This window comes from Lipomyces tetrasporus (assembly GCF_029532465.1).
Source record: "Lipomyces tetrasporus strain NRRL Y-64009 chromosome Unknown POJ06scaffold_10, whole genome shotgun sequence".
Lineage (NCBI taxonomy): Eukaryota > Fungi > Ascomycota > Lipomycetes > Lipomycetales > Lipomycetaceae > Lipomyces > Lipomyces tetrasporus.
In genome coordinates this window covers 976,831-997,366 of record NW_026611605.1, presented here as the reverse complement: position 1 = coordinate 997,366, position 20,536 = coordinate 976,831, and the positions used below count along the sequence as shown (strand labels likewise).

The 20,536-nt window shown below is 48.6% G+C and overlaps 8 protein-coding genes across 8 annotated transcripts; 4 read left to right on the top strand and 4 right to left on the bottom strand.

Moving 5' to 3' along the window:
* Nucleotides 1–256: 256 nt before the first annotated feature.
* POJ06DRAFT_27387 (uncharacterized protein) lies at nt 257–2,870 on the top strand. The gene is made up of 2 exons (XM_056189601.1): nt 257–1,046; nt 1,195–2,870. Exons 1-2 carry the CDS (start codon nt 484–486, stop codon nt 2,777–2,779), a joined length of 2,148 nt encoding a protein of 715 aa, XP_056041494.1. The 5' UTR covers nt 257–483; the 3' UTR covers nt 2,780–2,870.
* Nucleotides 2,871–4,109: 1,239 nt separating this feature from the next.
* On the top strand, nt 4,110–6,333 carry POJ06DRAFT_27383 (uncharacterized protein). The gene is made up of 2 exons (XM_056189598.1): nt 4,110–5,162; nt 5,216–6,333. The coding sequence occupies exons 1-2, from the start codon at nt 4,402–4,404 to the stop codon at nt 6,102–6,104; spliced, it is 1,650 nt and encodes a 549-aa protein (XP_056041493.1). The 5' UTR covers nt 4,110–4,401; the 3' UTR covers nt 6,105–6,333.
* A 505-nt stretch (nt 6,334–6,838) lies between these two features.
* On the bottom strand, nt 6,839–7,132 carry POJ06DRAFT_270853 (uncharacterized protein; the record flags this gene model as incomplete). Its single annotated transcript, XM_056189468.1, has 1 exon — nt 6,839–7,132. One exon carries the CDS (start codon nt 7,130–7,132, stop codon nt 6,839–6,841), a length of 294 nt encoding a protein of 97 aa, XP_056041492.1.
* On the bottom strand, nt 7,050–7,543 carry POJ06DRAFT_27385 (alpha/beta hydrolase; the record flags this gene model as incomplete). The annotated part of the gene is made up of 1 exon (XM_056189599.1): nt 7,050–7,543. One exon carries the CDS (start codon nt 7,538–7,540, stop codon nt 7,154–7,156), a length of 387 nt encoding a protein of 128 aa, XP_056041491.1. The 3' UTR covers nt 7,050–7,153.
* A 267-nt stretch (nt 7,544–7,810) lies between these two features.
* Nucleotides 7,811–9,065, bottom strand: POJ06DRAFT_260779 (uncharacterized protein). The gene is made up of 3 exons (XM_056188528.1): nt 8,894–9,065; nt 8,815–8,840; nt 7,811–8,756 (listed from the first exon to the last, which is right to left on the bottom strand). Exons 1-3 carry the CDS (start codon nt 8,927–8,929, stop codon nt 8,180–8,182), a joined length of 639 nt encoding a protein of 212 aa, XP_056041490.1. The 5' UTR covers nt 8,930–9,065; the 3' UTR covers nt 7,811–8,179.
* A 2,354-nt stretch (nt 9,066–11,419) lies between these two features.
* POJ06DRAFT_297143 (major facilitator superfamily domain-containing protein) lies at nt 11,420–13,446 on the bottom strand (the record flags this gene model as incomplete). Its single annotated transcript, XM_056190593.1, has 4 exons — nt 11,420–12,864; nt 12,927–13,062; nt 13,142–13,357; nt 13,405–13,446. The coding sequence occupies 4 exons, from the start codon at nt 13,444–13,446 to the stop codon at nt 11,588–11,590; spliced, it is 1,671 nt and encodes a 556-aa protein (XP_056041489.1). The 3' UTR covers nt 11,420–11,587.
* A 2,064-nt stretch (nt 13,447–15,510) lies between these two features.
* Nucleotides 15,511–16,942, top strand: POJ06DRAFT_270849 (OPT oligopeptide transporter protein-domain-containing protein; the record flags this gene model as incomplete). The annotated part of the gene is made up of 4 exons (XM_056189467.1): nt 15,511–15,575; nt 15,645–15,973; nt 16,037–16,157; nt 16,210–16,942. The coding sequence occupies 4 exons, from the start codon at nt 15,511–15,513 to the stop codon at nt 16,940–16,942; spliced, it is 1,248 nt and encodes a 415-aa protein (XP_056041488.1).
* An 897-nt stretch (nt 16,943–17,839) lies between these two features.
* On the top strand, nt 17,840–20,451 carry POJ06DRAFT_297140 (carbohydrate-binding module 32; the record flags this gene model as incomplete). Its single annotated transcript, XM_056190592.1, has 2 exons — nt 17,840–18,386; nt 18,878–20,451. 2 exons carry the CDS (start codon nt 17,840–17,842, stop codon nt 20,365–20,367), a joined length of 2,037 nt encoding a protein of 678 aa, XP_056041487.1. The 3' UTR covers nt 20,368–20,451.
* Nucleotides 20,452–20,536: the final 85 nt, after the last annotated feature.

Genomic DNA, 20,536 nt, shown 5'->3' with positions numbered 1-20,536 from the left:
TTGGCCCTTAGGGCGCCGAAACCCACAACCCTAAGTCCAGGGATAGGGTTTGTTCAAACTGACCATTTCCTGCGTTCAATACTATATTTTGTTATTATATAGTAACTAGCTGTCTAGTAGGCCAGGGAGTTCGATTCGTCTTTGATTTGGTGAGCCAGTTTAGGTTTGGCGGACAGAGGGCGCAGCGGCGGTGACCGACCCACGTCAAAAGGTTGAACAATTATCCCTGATCGGTCTGGCTCCAACTTTACGCTGGCTCCGCTCTCGTTCGCTACTCGCCCACCACCACCAGCACCTCCAACCTTCACGCCTCCTTTTTCGCACCCTTCATTCTCCTCCATCTTCTGCCATTTATCATCATCACACCCGCTCCCGATCGCGCGCTCTTGCTTCCTCGCCTACTCCATCGACTCTTTCTTCCGTACCCGTCCCGCCAACCGAAGGGGGCCTGCTAGTTAGCTGGCCGTCTCCGCGCAAAGCCGCATGTCTTCGGCCTTCTCTGCCTCTGATCTCGCGCGGCCGCCTATTCAGGCCGCTGCTGGTCCTGCACACGCCTCCGATCCCGTAATAGACGCTTTAAACCACGCAGATCTGCTGCTGCTATCGGACTCGGCTTCGACCTCATCCGCGTCATCCGCTGCTTCGGTCGACACGGCTCTCACTGTGCCTGACTCGCCCATCACTAAGGCTCCGTTCGATCAAGCCATGGCAGACGCAGAATCTGAATCGTGCCCAAGTTCTGGCGACAGCACGCCGACTGGCACTGTTGCTACGACTCCGACAGTACCCGTCACACTCTCCCTGTCTGCTGCGCCTGATGTTATGTACAGCGCCAACGACGACTCTGTCATCCAGTACGAGCCATCGCGCCACGTCGACTACCTCTCCCACAACTGGCAAGAGTCCGACATTTCATCCTCGTGGAGATATATTGTCCTCCGTCGCAAAGACGTTGCCAACAGCGCCCGTCTTGAAAACGCGTCCTGGCGGACATGGACAAAGGCAAAATATAATCTCAAGACCGTGTCTCCTGAGAGCGTGAACTGGTTAGCTTTCTCCTTTGCCTTAAATGCTCATTTTGCTCTCGTTTCGCATTTGTTTCACTTTCATTCTGCGCATTCCGATCGTCCTGTAAAGAACATCGGGATTATTTTCTTGTTTCGTCGATGTATCTAATCATCATTCTCGCTCTAGGCTCAAAGACTACGACGTGACGTGGTTATATGGGCCTCTCTATACGCCATCAAAGACATTCCTGGAATCACCGGTCGTCAGTTCACCGTCAGTAGCCGACAGGACTTCACGGAGCGCCGGCGTCCCATCACCTCCAGTCCGATCGTCAGTTACGGCAAAGAAGCCGATCCTTAAGAAGCGCAGCGTTTCTGAGGTCATGCTTTCACGATCGGTGTCGTCGTCAAATCTTCTCAAACAAGCCGCCGCGTCAGTGAAAGCCCAGCGCCATTTGCGGGCACCGGGCACTAAACCCACAACCGTGTCCTACTCCTCGTCACAGGCCCCTTACACTTCTGTCGTTGGACCTGAGCGACCGGATCCGCGGTTTCCGTCGGCACTGGTCGCCAGAAGTTTCGCTGCCAGCAGTGCCAATTTTTCTGACCGCCTAACTCTTGGCAATGGAAACACGCAGAAACCAGCAGCGACCAAGCATATTCATTTCAGCGACCGGGTTGAGCAATGCATTGCTCTGGAGGCGAAGGATGAGGACGACGACACCTTGAACTCGGTCTCTCTGTCCGGTACGTCATCGGCGACCTCGACAGACGACGAAGATGCGGATGAGGATGAGCCCGGCTTATTCCTGATGGTCCGTTCAGGGTCGGGTTCGTTCCAGCGACCAGCCTCTCTTGAACCGCACACAATTGCCAAGCTGCCAGCTACGAAGCTAAAGTACGTACATGAACCGGACGAGAAGTTGGGTGTGTCAGCTTCGTCACGGAACCCATCCGCATCCTTTTCAATGGGTGACGACGAAGACGACGAAGACGTCGACATTGGTCACGAAGCAGGTTACGATGATGACGAAGTAGACTACTTTTCGCGAAACCACTATCATTATCACAGACACCAAAGTAGTGACACGCCTCATAATCGGTATGAGGAGACAACACCGACTGGGTCATCGACCTCGATCCCTCAAGATCCGCCCCTTCTTCCGTCTCGATCGTCAACATCCAACCTTGCATCCTCCTCATCTACATCATTTGCATCTAAATCGCCGTCATCGAATCTTGCGTCGCGGTCATCTAATTCAAATCTTGCCGGATCGGTCTCGCAGCCACACACCACTTACCTAGAAGACTCGTCGTCTTCCGAAAACCGGCATCCAGATCTTGCCTCTGATTCAGACTCGGACACTATGTCGGACGACGGAGACGTTGTTGACATGGACAGTTCACTGATTGCTTCGTTGCGGCGGGATAGTGTTGTGCTGGCGCGGGGCCGCATAAACGACATACTACCTAGTACCAGTATTACAGACGACGGCCCGTCCAGCGAGCACGCCGATCATGTGTACAGGGAGGAGGATTTCGACGATGTGGAATCGACGGGACACCGGCCTATCAGCGTACACTCGAATGCATCGTCATCGTCCGTCCCGATACCGCCCAAAGTAGATAGCGAAGATGATGACGATTACGACGGCGAGATGGACGATATTCAGGATCCGGAGGGATTCTGGGGCCACATCAATCATGCGGTCACGGCGGCCAAGGATCTCGCGACTGTGTTCTGGAATGGAGGATGGCGGAAGTCGACGTAATGCCAATCAGTGAAACGATATATGTATGGATGTGGTAATGGACGGGGTACAGAAAAGTTTTAATCAGGTTTGTTTCTTAATCGATCGTATTACATGTTTTTGTTGTTTTAGGAGTCTACATCTGGTTTAGTTGCTTTCATCCCTAATTATACAGTGGTTTTACTTGTTAACTTACATTTGAATGTATGTGATTGTATTGTTTTATACTGTTGTTATTAATGGCATTTTAATGATTTTGTGTTTGATGGGCCCTTATATATTGTTTATTGACTGTTTCTTCGGGAAGTTCATTTTTTTCATATTTTTTGTTTGCGCACAGATACAAATTCATAAGATTACTGTTCATCTTCAGTCCCGTTAAACCCCTGACCACCGTCAATTGACGTTCTGGTCTTGTGATTGAAGCCGTGCCGAAAGTGGGATAATAAATTATCGTATTTGAACCCAGCCGGCTGTGTGGAAATGACCCGCGTATGCCCGACGTTAAACGAGTGTGGGGGAAGGCGGTCGCGTGTCTGTGCTCTTCCTCGGCCAAGGCGGGGGTTATGAGCCGACGACCGATTCGGGCCACGATAGCGTAGCCAGGCCAGCTTATTAGCCAACTTTTTTTTTCCAGAGATATTTGATCTCGATTACCATCCGGCTTGTCCGAGATGAGCAAGTAATGATTAAATTACTTTGACTATCACGACTTATGCACAACCACCCAAATCTCGGGCACAGTGACCTGCCTTCAATACCCAAATGGCGCCAGGTCTTCATTATACGAAGAATATGATTGTCTTGTTTGTTCCATTAGCATTAATTCCAGCTCATCCTCGTGAATGACATGTGCTAATATTTTTTTTCCGGGCTCCGGGCACTGTTGGCATTTAGCTCGGGAATAGTCGGGAGCAAATCGCGCTCATCCGGAACCCGCCGCATTCCGGAGCATACGCGACGCGATGTCGGGTGGAAAATACCGAGGCCGGCCAGTCTTTTGTCGTGATCCGTGAGCCAAATGTGAGGGCACTTTAGAACGCTCACGCGCCCATGCATCGCCACAGCACCGCCACGGCTCTAAGTGTTGCTGCACCCTAACCCACAACACTCACTGTCTTTCCTTGTTGACAGTTCGACCTCTCCTCGGCCTCGCTCGCGTCTTCTCCTCGCATGGCGATGATTCTGCGACACAACCTTCCTTATTCAATGGCGATGGTCTGCAGCCTAGTTGGTTGCTCTGCGCTCGTGGCGCGTCAGGTGCTGTCGAGCGTGTCCGTATCCGGCCATGCAATCTATCATCTTCCACTAGTCTAGGGTGCCTCGTGCCCTCGTGCCAGGGATCGTACATTCCAATCCTTGTTCGCGCACTAGATGGCGAATGAATTGGGTCTTGTCTGTCTGCGATAATCATTTTTGAGACTTCAACTTGTGCAGTTGGCGTTGTCCCCTGTCTATGCGCGATCTTAATCATATCAGGCTTGTAGTTTGCCTAAAGTCTACAATCCGGCAACCTGGTCCTTGTTCGTTACCTATATATTCTTTTTATGTCGCTCTCATGGCTTCTTTCCTGATCCTTTTCGACCTCGCAGCCTCCGTACGGATTCAATTGGTAGCTCGTTCAACGACATTTTCAGCTCATCATGCTTACAATCGACAACAACCCGGGCGGATCAGCCGAACTTACTCAGTCCCGTCTAGCTCTGCAAGCTGTATTGGCTGCCCAGAATGCCGGCGCCACTTCTCGCACCAGACCTTCTGATGGACGCGTCGTTCCCGCTCGGCAATATACCGAGTCTAGTATCCTGTCAAATGCCAGTCGCTTCAATTTCGGTGTCATGAACTTGCCGAGCGTAAACGTAATCGGCAACCGCAATATCTGGTACGCTCAGCAATCACCAGCTGCGTCCTGTGACTTGCAGCAGTCTGTCACTGGCAGTTCACAGTCCAGCAGCCTTTTCGACGTCAACTCGATGACGGTACAAGGTGGCAGTAATACCGCGGACAGCAATATTTGGGCCGCACCGTCGATTTCAAGCACCGACGACAACAGTCTTTGCTCGACGTCCGAAGAGGCGGACGAGAAGACCGCCTCTCCCGAGTACATTGTTAGCAGTCAACCGACTCAACAATACGGAGACATTGATCTGCTCAGATATGAGGTTGCGCCAAACGCCGGCTTAGGCGACTACTCAGCTGTCGCGCACGGTTTTTATCGCCAGTTCAGTCCTCCATCAAGTGAAGCGTATATGGTCAATCCCATGTGTGACCGTCGGCCTCTCGTCGATGCGTTGAATGTTGCAACAGATCTCAAGCCTTACGAGGACTACTTTGTCAAACTTGAAGCCAACGAGTTCTCAGAGTTACGTTACCACCTTTCGCAGGCCCATTTCGCAAATTCAATGTCGGTTCATTCTTTCACTCCCTCTTTTTGGAACCTTTTCTAACTAAAACTAGAGTTCCAGCTGTGTCATATAATTCGCTCTCAAAAGTCGTTAGAATCAGGTCGCACGTCCGGCCGCCGTTCTTGTACGCCATGGAGAACTTCATGATGAACACGATCCTAAAGACCGGATCCCCCGTATTCATCGACACGACTCCGAAGACCCACGAGAAGCGTCTTGAAGAGTTGGAGTATTGCTACCAGAAGATGACGCATGTCTATAAAGGATCTCGGCTGTCGGCCTGCTCGTCACTTGGTGTCGAGTCTGAGTTTTCCCACTCTCGCCGGGACATTACGACACTATTTCTGAACGGGTATTATGAGAATCTTAACCAGCTGTGTCAAGACGCGTTCACGCTGCTCCTGGATTACCATGTCAAGACAGTTGTTGTTACTGCTGTGAAGGAATATGCGCCGAATCCTGTTCGGTGGAATGATGTCTGTCCGGCGCAGCTTACCCAGAATCTCGATATGGCTCGCATGAACAGCATGATGATCGACCAAGCGCCGGAATTTGCGGATTTCTGCAAAGATTTTGATTGGAAGACCTACGAAGAATCTGGATTGTATACATACAATGGCGAGCACCTTGTCGGTCAGTTGTACATGGGAATTATTATCTGGAAGCGGCTTGACAACAAGGGCAATTACAACTGCCGCACCCGCCTTGAGTTTCCCGTCGGCCAAAAAGACTTTTTGGAGAACAGCAAGTTTGGTCTTCGATTTGATGACATGGCTTCTCCTGTCAGGCTGAACGGGGCCAAAGTCGGATGTGCCGAGGTTGACTTTGACATGGAGGAGTGCTGGAGGCAGATGCAGCGCGCGATCCAGATGACGGCCCTTGAGCGCTATGCGCGTGGCGTCAGGCTTGTCGATCATTGCTCCGCGCCTACGGCCTCTTGAACTATAGATTACAGCGATAACCGGGTTTTTATAACTATGTATTTACAAGTACGAGTTTACGACTATTTACGACTGTTTTATTGGTTTGCATTATAATTTGGGAATGGAGGATGGATAATATGTGCAAAGGTTAATGTCTACCTGTTTCAATGTAAATATGTAATTAATGGCGCATTGGTATGTGTTTCGGGTATGCATATTAAATTTACTCAATTAATGAATCAATAATAGCAACTAATCGTCAATATCGTAGAAACTTAAAGTGGCAAAACTACACAGTCTGAGACGGGCTGGAGTGAATGTAACAAAGCGTTTCAACTCGATATTTGTTAAGATGACCGAAATGGGTCACAAATGGTAAACTCGGTGTGCGGCTCGAGCACGATGCGGCTCAGGGGTTTCGACCTCACTTGTTCCTGTTTCGATCCCACAAATTACGGAAGTCAGCCTCTTGTAAGCCGAACTCTAAGCGGAACCGCTTACAAGAGGCGGCCGTATGATATAAGAATTTTTTGTGTAGACGGGTCCACTGATTTCTTACTTCTCTCGGTTTCTACTGACCTTGCATGCGTAAACATACGGAGATTCTTATGTGAGGAAGGGCCGTACGGCTTCAGCCACACGCCCTGGCTGTCCTCTTCTGTTCCTGTTGCCTGTAGCCCCATGATTCAATCCATCAAATTCTACCCGTCTGACGTGCGGGACGACTTCCTCCAACTCATCCACCGCAGTTTTCAAATATGCTGGGCTCTTACTCCCTCCGAGGAGAAGCACATCAATTTCGATGGCCTTGAATGTTTCCAGCTTGCCGTCCATCGCGATGACAGCTGCGAATCATAGTGCAGCGTCGGCGCAAGCACCTTCATCGGTAGTGGGCCGTCCCTCCCGTCTGACGATCCCTCGAGGGCCATCCCGAGCTTGGTCATTTGAATCAGCAACCACCGAGGCATCCGTTGGAATGTCGGTGGTCCCATTTGTGCCCCCAGCATGCCTGTCACAAGCGCGGCCGCAGTTTGCCCTTCTGCCATCTTTTTGTCGTATCGATCCACCTAGTCCCTCGAAATCGAGTTGTTAATCAATAGTGGTGGCTCGAAGATGACTGCCTTGTGGATGGCTTTGAGTTTCCATGACGCCTGGAGTGCGATTAGAGCGCCGGAGCTCACACCCAGAACGAAGTGAGACGCCGTCTTGGTAAGCAGAGCGTCAAGGTCTTCGACTTCTTTCTGCATGCTGTATTCGTGGCCATAGGTGCCGCTGAGTCCACGCCCACGTCGGTCGGGAAGGTAGACTGTGAAAGCAGGAGCCAACGCTTCGGCAAGCTCAAAGTGACTACGCGCCGATTCCATTGCACCGTGCAAGATAACTAAACCAGGACCTTCGCCAAGTTTCAGGTAGGAGATGGTTGTGCCATCCTTCGAAGTGACAACGTCATTCATGGCGGTGAATATAGTAGGAGACGGCGTACTCGATACGTACGTAAGAGACTATTTCGTCATCAGATCATCTAGCCAGTTACCCTAACCCAACTGCGCCAACTGATTGTGGATAAAACTCTATTATCGGTGGTCTCAATGTACAAGCTTAAGCTTTAAAGCTGCAATTAGGGGCAGCGTAAGCGTTCATAGAAGGCGAATGTTGTTCCTAATAATGCATTCTGGAAGTCCTGTTGTCATTTTACTTTTTACACGCGTATTTTTATATAGCACAAATCATTTTCGATCCAGCGTTGCTCCACTCATATTTGTTTCCGCCTTAACATGCTAAAAAACATAAAGTAAGTAGAAACGACGCTTCATAAATGCACGTAGAACATAAATTAAATTTAACCGAAATCAGAATAATAGTACACTGGCCTTTTCGATCACAGAGCCATTCCAGATACTAGCGGCCCTGTGGCTGAAAATTCCAAAATCATGACTGGCTTAACATCTGAGACTCCTCATGACTTTCTAACTTATTATACATAAATTACAGGCCTGAATACCGTATGCGTATATCTGTCATTGTCATTCCAGAGCGTGATTCCCGAATAACAGCTTGATTGCATTAGGATTGCGAGTGAGGTACGCTAAGCGTCATCTTCTGCGATGGACTTGACTTTCTAGATCCCGGCGACGCGCTTTCAAACTCAACAACTCCTCTTCGTCGCGCGCGATTTTGTCCCGCAAGCGTCCAATTTTCTCGATGACCACTCCCCTCTGAGATAACAGTCGCATATTCTCCGATTCGAGAAGATTGAGTCGCGCTTCGCTCTGGGCGACTGCGTGAGTCCATTCTTTATAGACAGCGTCGAACCCGACCTCCCCTCCGACCTTCTCATCATCGTCATTGGCTGTCTTTTCCGAGCCAACTGACGATCCAGCAGCAGAAGCTGCACGAGCCGTCGCAACAGGAGATATATTCATGCGTATCTGCGGCTGTGTCGGCTCCCGCGATGCGTGAGTCCCCGCAACGGGCGACAGGTCTACCGACCCTGGCTGCGGCACCTGAGCCTGAGTTGGCCTGGCATATCCCTCTCGAGGGCGCGCATCATCCTCCCACAAAAAAAAATTGCATTTTCCAGTCGCACAACTGTAGAAAAATCTGCCTTTGTTCCGGCCCTCCTTTTTGACTTCGCGGTAGGCTGCTTGCGGGTGCCACGTACAATCACACCTGTTACATGAATCTTAGTGAATGTTCGGGAATCGTCCAATCTCAATGTGCAATTTACTTCCAAACACCGCCCTGGTAGAGTCCCTAACTTATGTTACATTAAATAGTCTCAAGTTAATACGAATAGGGGGACAAACTGCATAGCGGGATGAGCCGCGGTCACCGGATCCCATTTGCGTGGCTGGCGAGTAGCCAGGGCTGACTTCAGCAACCTGACGTATTAATTGACTTAAATCGGTCACACGGTACGACAACAGTTGAGAACCAGATAAAGTCTGTCTCAGGAATGCGTTGTAATACGGTATGTTAATGCAGCGGTTGTGGATAAGTTAGAGTCGGCAACAAAAATAGGCCCAAACCCACAACTAAGCCGCATTGGTGTCAGTGGACTAGTTAAAATTACTTACCATGAACCAGATAAAGCTACACCCACCCATTATTACTGAAACTACACCCGTCTGCCTTACTGAAGTTATACCCTTTCCCTTTCAGGTAAATTTCAGGGCTGCAGCGGATGCGGATATCCGCCAAAATTTTCCATATCCGCATCCGCCATCCGCCTTTTTGAAGGTGGGAGATATGTATCCGCTTTTGAATCCGCCTTTTGAAAGTATGGCGGATACTCATCCGCCAGATATCCGCCAAATCGCCAATCCGCCTTGAAAAAATTCGCGGAAGTCATTAACATATCGATTTTGAGTTTCCTACATGGAGCAGGTAAGGCCACAACTAGAATATGCCACGTATTTCGACTGTCATCGGCACCTCCAGTAAAGCATGTACGCTGCTCGAACAACTTTTCTCGGTCGAGACTGAACAGATTGCTTGGTACTATGCGAGCGCTTGCTTTGCATTCACGACTGGGGTCTGGTATTTACATTCGGCCATAGCCGCGTTGTCATGTCGGTTTTGTCCAAAGGAATCGCTGAGCGGGACTCGGTCTGGTGCGACACCTTTACCCCCCTCGGGTGCTCGGGTCATTTGTAATGAGAATGTTGTAATTGACTTGCTTATCCTTATTTAAGAAGTTTTAATTGGCTGTGTAGGTTGTGGGGAGAAGTTGGAATATATAAGAATCCTTGAAGATTCCTGCATCCCTCTTAATAAGACTCCATATATCAGCTATCCAAAGAGATGTTTAACATAGGCAGAGATATTCTGGGGGTACGCAGATGCGCCATGAAAGGCGAAACGATGAGAATGTTGATGTTGATGGATGGCGTGCAAAAATAATTGTAATAAAAATATAATAAGTTATATTCTTCCTTAAGTTAATAAAAATATAATTCTATCCGAAAATACTCATTGTGGCATCGGTTGACTTAAAGTCTTACATTGTTACCCTGAGCAACAGATTTTGACACCTTGCCATAAATTCTGTCTAAGAATTACCCAATATCCGCCGTATCCGCCATATCCGCCAAAATAGCGGATAAGATATCCGCCATCTGCATTCGCCAATAGAAAGTATGGCGGATATGTTGGTGCAAACATTTATTACCTTTGCGGCTTCATAAAACACCATCTTGCAATTAAACTATATATTACATATTGAATCAAGCACCATACTGACCCCTTCCACAGCTTGGACCTCCAGCGGATAAGACATTAGACCTCGACCTCGCGGCCGGCCTCTGCCTCCCCCGCGACCTCTGTCCTGCAGTGTGTCCATCCTTTATACGATTATCGACCTCCCAGAGACCTCCCAGGACCGGGGCCAACTGCTAACGACTGTACATTGTTATAGCTTATCATATGGACATCTAGGCAGACATAGCACAATAAAAATGGCATTTTAAGAAATTTCTTACGCGGATACACCGGAAGAAGTGTCGCGAGAAACTCGCCTGCTGATCTGCCGCTGCCATCAGATTGAGTAATTGGTCTGTACTTCTTGCACGGCATCACTCGCGTCGCTCAGCAACAAATTTGGTCTTTATTTTTGCTTCCGTTTCTAGCGCTGCCTTGCTGATTATCCTGTGTATTGTCTAAGGAACCGACATACCAAATGAAGAATTCGAGGACCTCGCTTGCTTCATCGAACCCGTATGCTTTGCAGTTTGAGACATGAGCGCTTTTCTTACCCCGTGCAACATGTCGCGCATTATTCAAGGACGCAGCAGCAACTCTAGTGGCATTGCTAGCATAATTAAGCTCTGAACATCCTTGTGTCTTTGAATAAGTCGCGGCGTTTCGTGGACTTCTCGCAATGCTAAAATAGGTAATCTTTACCAAAATGTGAAACATCTTGCGGCATGTTCCATTCTGAGGTGGTCAATGCCTTTTAATCACCAGGGAATAGTATATATCTGATAGGCTAGCATCATCGTGGCATTACTTGGCATGGCAGGAAGACTGTCCAGAGTTTGGCCAAATAAATGGAATCTATCTGGTTTCGCTGCATTTCATATATATCAGGAGCTCAGATTCCGGATTGAGCGGAAACGCAAGGTTATTTGGCGTCAAGATATGAGCGTTTAGTTTGGTTTACAACCGCACCTGTCGCTAATGCTTAAATATCCATATACTAAGAGAACTCTAACTGTGAGATGCCGTGTATTGACCGGGTCTTATTGTCTATCGAAAAGTGTATTTCGTAAGGATTGTTTGGCAGTACGATATATATATGCGATAGAGCGTAATACAAATTGCTTTATTTCTTAGGCGTCTAACAGTGTCAGTTGTTCTTCGATAGAAATACTTTCTAAAAAAAATCGCACAAAGACATTGACCAACGTATTCATCTATTACTCTCGAAGGCAGATCCTGCTAACCTGCACCACAGTGAAACTTCACATGCTCGAAACGTCTTCCATCTAATACACTGGTCTCTAATGTGCGAACCTAAAATCAAGTCTCTTGTTTCCCCTGTCAGTTGTTGTAGCAAGATAATTTTCCTTTTCTTCATCAGACAGAGAATCCCACTTGCAACCACGAAATCGATTACGAAGAATATAATATACTTTCACACCTAGGTACACAAATACATTCATGCAGCAGATCGCAATTAGATCCTTGTTGCCCCGCTTGTACAGGGGTGCATCATCACTGCGGTAGATATAATTCGTCACAATCCCCCCAAGCTGACAAGCCATATTGTACACAGCCGAGGAGACCGTCCTGGAACGCACAGAGTTTGAATTCCGCGAGGTCCAAGCGACCTGGACCGCATGAGTAGACGGATGCGATAGTAAAATGGTCGTCACTGCGTACTTTGACCATCTGCTCGAATGAGAACCGAAGGATCGAAGCGCGATTAAGTTCGGCAACACCCATAGTTGACTAAGGATACCATGAAAACAACGCTCGTTAAATCGCTGAGAGCTGTACGTTACGAGAAGCATAGTAATTAACCCTCCAAATTGGTTTGGCAATCCCATGAGCGTAGTTTGGAATGTGCTAAAACCCATCGAACGCAATGTCAATGAAAGGTATGTTCCAACCGAACTTGTAGACATGAAGAAAGTGAAACCTATAATATAAATGGACCAGAGGTCATAGTCGTTAAGAGAGTACCACAGGTTTGTCCAATTGATTGGCTGTCGATTATGCATGTCGCCCTTAGATGGATCGTCTCTAAGTATACGGTTCACGAAAATGAGCTCTTCTCTCTCCGAAAACCATCCTTTCTTGCCGCGGAAGCGAGATTTGGACTTCGTAGGAGCCGGAAGCATCATGCCATATGCCAAAATGCCGACAATGAGTGTGAGCAGCCCTTCAATTAAGAACAACCATCTCCAACCAGAATAGCCCCGAACGCCCCGCATATGAAGAATGCCGAAACCCAGAAATGATGCGATAATATTCGCTAACGTATCTGCTGCCCAAAAGTACGCCAGCCTCACCGGTAACTCAGCTGCCGTATAAAAATACGATAGATAGAGTGTACAGTCTGCTATAAACCCACCTTGGAGAAGTCCCAGAAGGGCCCGGGTTGCGTAGAAACTGCTTCGTCCAGACAGCCAAAACTGAGAGAATGCAACAATTGACCACAAAACCATTTGTGTCGGTACCCAACGATCGGGACCAAGCTTTTTGCTAACTAGTTGAGAAGGCAATTCTGAGAGAAGAAAGCAAATAGTAAAAATCGTGTTGCCATTGTTAAAATCTAGCATTTCGCAGTTAGCATTTAATCTAAGCTTCGTCCAGTTGAGGGAGATGAGGTCATACCGTTGGTACTAAGATGGAGATCTTTGAGAAAGTTGTCCGCATTGGCTTGACCAATATTTCCACGGTCCAACTGTAATGCTCCAAACATGAAACCTACAAAAAGCATAACCCTCATGTCAAGCTTCCTCAGAAGAGCCTATGGGACTGGTCAGCCACGAGAACCACGACAACCGCCATGAAAGGGTCAATCATCAGGTTTGATGAGCTCAACTCACAATTTCCTCGCGCCATGTCCATCTCACGGCTGGATCAAACCTATGCAAATTTTCATATTCCGGACATGGCTGATAATGTTTTGCCAGTGCGGGACCATCGAACACCGAATATTGAGTCGCGATGCTCTCCAGGTCAATTCCCGGCGGTCCTTTAAGTTGCCAGAAGTAGAACTTTTTTGGCGCATTCTTTGCGAAGGAGGATTCATTGTCACTGGACTCTTCAACAAGGTCAGTTGTTCGTCGTTTTTTAGGTCAAGTATGACTGCTGATTTCTCTTGGTCAAAGTCGCTACCGTTCGAAGACATTGTAGACAAGTGTATGACTGCTGAGTCAATGTCGAGCAGCCAAGCAAAAGGGCCCTGGGCTTTTTAAGGCAGGGTCGCCTAAACACAAAAAAATAGTGGAAAAGTATGAAATGCGTTTCTCTGTCTTGAAATTGCGACATTGAATAATATCATGATAGGCGAAGTCGCTAAAGAGACCCGGCCCAGTCACGACTCAAGCTTTGAAGCCAAGCCTGACAAGCTCTAGGATACAGTAGGTCCAGGAAACCCAGTGAGACAGTACGAGAATAATATTATTAGCCGTCACGAAAATTAAGCCACGCATGATGTGACGTATTTCACTACCATATACTTGGCCTTTGGTAGCTTCTTTAAACCGCCCAGAAATTGAAGTACTTTGCACCGCATTTTCAATGATGCAATCTGTCATCTGTGTCGCAAAATCGATATATATGCAAAAGGTCATGCGCGACTTACCCGCTCTCTGAAACCTCACTCTTCAGAGTTCAGACTTGACTGAAACGGCCAAACTTGAATATCAGTGTTTGCTTACATTCAATATGTAGAAAAGAGTGATTCGTCGTATCTCACCTAATCTTTAATTGTCTTGTCCTATGGTCCATCAGATTTAATATATTACTGTTCAGTTTGCGGTCATCACGTATGTCCTGTGACCTTGCTAAGACCGGTATCTCCTTGTGCTTGACTCCAAGGTACATATGAGCTCGGTCCTCATTGTGAAGAGAGGGCCAGCGAGCCACGGTTTATCGAACAGTAACGACGACCCACCAAATCCAAATATGAAACCAAGTCGGCGGTTTGCAGTTGCACAGTGAGCAGCTATTCCGGGAATCACGTGCGGTGACATATGCATCGGCGAATACTCCGCGGTTACGCCGGCAAGAAATGCCGCATATCACGAAATCGCCTGCACCGCATTTATAGATTGGCCGTTTCTCAGGCATACTACTGAGTAATTTAGTGCTTATAGGGACAATTGCTAGCTAGCTCAATCGTTGGGTACTTCTTTGTGTGATTGCCTTTATCATGATGTTTAAGCTTCAGGTGAACCCATCGCATAATTTACTGTAATGTAGGGTATGGGTATTTGGGACGTTGACAAAGTTTGGAATCAAAATGCCGTCTTGTGTAATTGACGTACTGGATGGTAATATCTGGGCACTAACAATTTGCCCCTGAATGCAGGATGGTCGCATAGCGACATCGCAAGCTCACCCTAATCCAAAGGTACCAAATCCATAACCACCATGACCCTCTGCCCTTCCTTCGATCGGAGCGCATCCGCGACCTTTGTTTCTTATTACTACTAATCGCATCATCGTCTATATATATCTCGTTCGCTTGGGTTTATACGCTAATGCCTCATGGATATTGAAATAATCTAGAAAATCGGTAATTTATGGCCGGCGCCAGAGCTATTGGTCGAGACGTCCATTTTTACCTCTTTTCTGAGCCTGATGAGCCGGTCGGTGGAATGATATTGAATCCATCTGTAACAGAGAAAAACTTCATCTCTATGCTCGAAGAAACCCTCATTGTTGCGTCTGGTCCGTTTAGAGTCACATTGCGCAGCACCGGAGTCGACCTAATGAGAACGGATAATGCTCTTAAGCCAGGCCATTATGACATAAGACCTTATTCTCGCAGAGGTAATATATCTTCTTATATGTCATTGTGTATAGCAGCTACTGAGGTTTGCGAAGACAGAATAGCCATCACAGACGAGCCGTGCATTATTCGAATACTTTCAAGAACTATCACCGGCAGAGATGATTTTTTTCGAGCTCGGGTCCGTGAGAGATAGTCTTGTTCGCATCGTTTATCTACTTCTTTCTTCCCGATTACCTATTCACCGCTTTGTCGACGTTTAACTGGCCCACGTGGATTGCGCCTAATAACAAGCAACTTGCTTTTATTACGGGCTCTAAAATTGGCTTGGGAGTGAACCCGGTTAGCTCATTTGACTGGACGATCATAAATTACTCTTATCCCCTTATTTATCCGGTTTACACTGTGCTCAACAAGTATACTGGTATAGCTCTCGGAGGTCTCATTGTTCTTAGCATGACATACTCAAACTACTCCTACACCGGCTATATGCCGCCTAACTTGTCAACCGTGTATGATCGGTACAGAAAGTCGTACAACATTTCCGCGGTTTAGACCAATGGTTTGTTTGACGTGGAAAAATACCGGAGCTATTCGCCGCCTTATATTACTGCTGGCGCCATCGTGCTTAATGGAACGGAATATGCTTTGATCACATTTGGCTTCACTTATATTGTTATTACTGAATGGCGCAATATCAAGAGTGCTGCACTTGGCTTCTATCGATCTTTAAAGAATCGCAGCGGTTCTGTATACGCTGAATATGATGATCCCCTGTCGCGGATGATGGCAAAATACCCTGAGGTACCAGACTGGTGGTATCTTGTTATATTTGCTTTTTCACTTGCAGTTGGTATCATTACCATTGCATGTTTTCCCACTGAGGTTCCGGTGTGGGCGCTCATTGCCGTGCTTGCTAGTATGTTTGAATCTCCTCGTTGATAGTTGACCGCATCCGTTATTTGTACTGACATATATGCAGTTACGATCGCTCTTATTATCCCCAGTATGATTCTTTATGCAACTTCTGGATATATGTACACGGTTTACTTACTTGCGACCCTTTTTGGGTGGATATTGGGTACCAGGAAGTGGTATTGGGTGTCTGTAAGTATTTGCGTTTGCGAAACACGTGCTCTTACTAAAACTATATAGTCTTATGCGTGTTTATGGATTTGGCATGGACGACAACGGAGAGACATTTGTTGGTGATCAGAAAATGGGCCATTACGCGAAAATTCCACCACGCTCTGTATTTCGTGCCCAATTTGTTGCTACAGTTGTCCAAGTGCTGGCTAGCATGGGTGCATGGGAGATGCTTGTGCAAGGTATGACAGATCTTTGCAGTTTGACTCAACCTTCCAAGTTTACCTGTCCATGGGCGCATACTCTTTACAGTCAGTCTGTACTTCTTGGTCTGATCGGCCCCAAGCGTACATTCGACAGACTTTATCCTGTGCTGAAGTATGCGTTTCTAATTGGATTCGGTGTTGCGGTTGCATGCTACGGCTTGAAGCGCCTCTTCCCACGTCAACTTCACTTTTTCCATCCGGTATTGATTCTGTCCGGCATTGGATACTGGGGCTCCTCGTACAACTTGTCGTACTACACTCCCGGATTGATTATGTCTGTGGTCTTCAACTACTATGTTCGCCGTCGGTATGCCATTTGGTGGGCCAAATACAACTACGTCTTATCGTCAGCACTCACCGCAGGTACGGGCTTTTGCGGTATTCTCATTTTCCTCGCTCTACAGTACCATGCAAAGCCTGTTACATGGTGGGGTAACACAGTTAGCTCGGAGGGTGTTGAAGGCGCACTCAATGCATCGGTGTACGATCTGCCTGCTAAAGGCTGGTTCGGTGTGGAGGCCGGAACGTGGTCTTAGTTAAACAGGCACAGGCATTGTTGAAAATGTTGATCTCAAATTTGGTCGGCCGCTACATGTCAGCGTGCACGCTAGTGTTAGTATAACCTCTTGTCGGACTATGCGAGCTAAGGGTTAGGGCTAGCTCTGACCCTAACCCTATTAGTTTTGACCTTTTTTCAATTTAAGAATGATTATTCGCCATATCCGCCTCTCTGAGGGTTGGCGGATTTGTATCCGCCATCTGTATCCGCCAAATCCGCCTATCCGCCTACAGCCCTGCAATAAATATGTCTAATCCAACATCGGGAACAGTCATAATAAAGAATCTACTTCATCGAACGTGATTGCGCGGAAGAGATATCTAGCAGAAGTCAGTTTCGATGTGGGTCTGGGCGATACTGACCCGTTGAGAAGGGTCGTGCAAAGCCCTTATGTTACTAGTGGAACCGTTTTCGACTTAGTGTGAACGTAATTTTCTCTACGGCGAACGGGGGCTGATCAGAAAAATCCGCCCAAGACAAGTTTGGATCCAGAATGCGGGCATGTGTAATTCAGAGACTGCACGGTATGTCTGAGCACTAACAAAATTTCCGCCGAAATCCAGTATGCGACCTATCCGCAAGCTCACCCTTAATTTTGTATGAGTTGGGGCGAAAGAGGTGTGGTGAATGGGCGGCGATTTAGGCGAGGTCAGGGTTCGGCTAGGGTGCTCAGGGCAAAGGGGAGCGACAGAGGGAGCTCGGGCCAGTCTGGTTGGCGAACATTGGGAGGGTCAGTGCGCTGACATCCAAGGGTTAGGGCCAGGGTTAGCTGAGCCAAGGGCCCAGGCACGGTCCCTGAGTGCCAAGCCAAGCTAAGTCCCGCCCGACCTTGAATTCTGTGCTTGCTAACGCCGCGCAGGGCGTTCTCATCGACATGAAGCCACGAACATGGGTGTCCAGCCTCCTGCTCTTCGTCGGCCTTAGTGGAAAACTGAGCAATACCCGCATCGTCCCTTTCGTTGACCCGCCTGATGACCTCCTGCAAGAGGAGAGAATCATCCTCGGACCCCTAGATGGAGTTGCACTTACTCCTGAGATTTCGCGAGCCGGCTGGACGGTAACCGCTGATAGTTTCCAGGAAGGATACCCTCCTATCAATGCTATTGACGTCAACACGAGAACATACTGGCATAGTCAATATGAACCGGCTGTAGGACTTCCACACCACATAACGGTCGACATGACATCAGTCTATCTGGTCAATGGTGTCACCTACCAACCACGTCAGGACGGCAGTTCCAACGGGAATATCGGGCAACATCAGGTCCTTGTCAGCACCGATGGCTCGAACTACAATCTCGTAGCTTTTGGAACGTGGCTCGACGACAGCAGTACGAAGACGGCAGATTTCGAGACCATACCAGCGCGGTTTATCAGGATCGTCGCACTCACCGAGGCCGGAAATCGCGGTCCTTGGACGAGTGCAGCGGAGATCAATGTTTATGGCACTGCAAGCAGCTTCGCGCCTCGAACCGGCTGGACAGCGACTGCCGATAGTTCTCAGAGTACGTCGTTGGCCCCAGGAAATGCTCTCGACGGCAACTCGGCGACCTTCTGGCATACCCGGACGAACGCAGCATTGCCGCATGCGATAACTATCGATATGCAAACAGTATTACCCACCGTGCAAGGCATCGCTTACCTCCCGCGACAAGATGACAGTAATAATGGCAATATCGGACAGTACCAGGTCCTTGTCAGCACCGACGGGACGAATTTCAATCAGGTAAGCAATTCCGTACTGTACTGGGTCTTATAGAGCACTGACGGACGGATTCCAACCAGGTCGCAGCTGGGACATGGCCTGACGATGCGACTCACAAGGTGGCCGACTTTGCGTCTGTTGCAGCACGGTACATCAGACTAAGAGCACTCACCGAGGCCGGCAATCGCGGCCCTTGGACCAGCGCAGCCGAGATCAATGTCCTCAACGGCGCTGGCTTTGTGCCTCCGTTAGCTCGTCAAGGACTTTGGGGTCTAACCATCAACTTCCCCCTTGTTCCGGTTGCAGCTTCTCTTCAGCCCAACAGCGGCAGGGTGATTGTTTGGTCAGCCTATTCCGCAAGGACATTTGGCGGAGATAATGGTAGAACTGTCACTGCACTATACGATCCGACTGCTCAAATGGTTACGGAACGGGTGGTAACCAACACAGGTCACGACATGTTTTGTCCCGGTATCTCCCTCGACGCAAATGGTCGCACACTTGTTACCGGGGGCAGCAGCACCCAGAAGGCTAGCATTTATACCCCCACTTCTGACACGTGGGCAAGCGCTCCCAATATGATTCTTTCTCGTGGCTATCAATCGTCAGCCACATGTGGAGATGGACGAATCTTCGTAATTGGAGGCTCATGGAGTGGCTGGGAGGGAGGCAAGGACGCCGAGATCTACGACCCGACAACTAACAGATGGAGCCTGCTACCCGGATGCCCTGTTGCTCCCATGCTTACTGGGGACACGGAAGGTGTATTTCGGTCAGATAATCACGCCTGGCTCTTCGGCTGGAAGAACGGATCGGTATTCCAAGCGGGGCCTAGTATGGCCATGAATTGGTATGCTACAAGAGGGAGCGGTTCCCAACAAATGGTGGGCACAAGAGCTAGCGACGCGGACTCTATGTGTGGCACTGCTATAATGTACGATGCAGTCGCCGGCACGATCCTCACCCTCGGGGGTTCTCGCAATTATCAAAACTCGCAAGCGAGTGCCGCGGCACATCTCATCACCATCGGGGACCCAGGCACAAGACCTCAAGTCACGAAGCTCGGTGACATGGCATACGCACGCATATTCCACAACTCGGTCGTCCTTCCTGATGGCAAAGTCTTTACCGCAGGAGGCCAATCTGTCGGCGCTCCCTTCCAGGACACTAACCTCCAGTTCATTCCCGAGATGTGGGACCCGGCAACCACCCAATTCACTCAAATGACCCCCAATTCGACTCCCCGAGTCTACCACAGCTTCGCCCTCCTCCTCCTGGACGCCACCATTCTGGTCGGCGGCGGTGGTCTCTGCGACACCTGCTCCGCCAACCATTTCGACGCCCAAGTTTTCACCCCGCCGTACCTGTTGAACTCCGACGGCTCGAAGGCAAGCCGTCCGGTCATCGGGACCGTCTCATCCACCAGCGTCGTACCGGGAAGCACGATCACCGTGACCGTCAATATGCCTGTCACATCTATGTCTCTGATCCGGTATGGCTCGGCCACTCACACCGTCAATACCGATCAACGACGCATTCCGCTTACTCTGACACCTGCTGGATCCAACGCAAACTCTTACCGGGTGACGATACCTAACGATTATGGAATCGCCCTTCCAGGATACTGGATGCTGTTCGCTATCGATGGAGAAGGCCGTCCGAGCGTCGCGGTTACTATTCACATCAGAGGTCCATGATCGATATACATTTTTGGCTGTTTTTAGTTTTGTCCCCTGCGGGAGGCGGCGAGGGTTGTATATTTGCTTTTAAGTATAATAACGGACACTGGTTTTGATAACGACAAAAAATAAGTCAATCTCAGCGTTTTAGTACCAGGTGTGGTAGAGATAAGAGGCGTGACTGTTT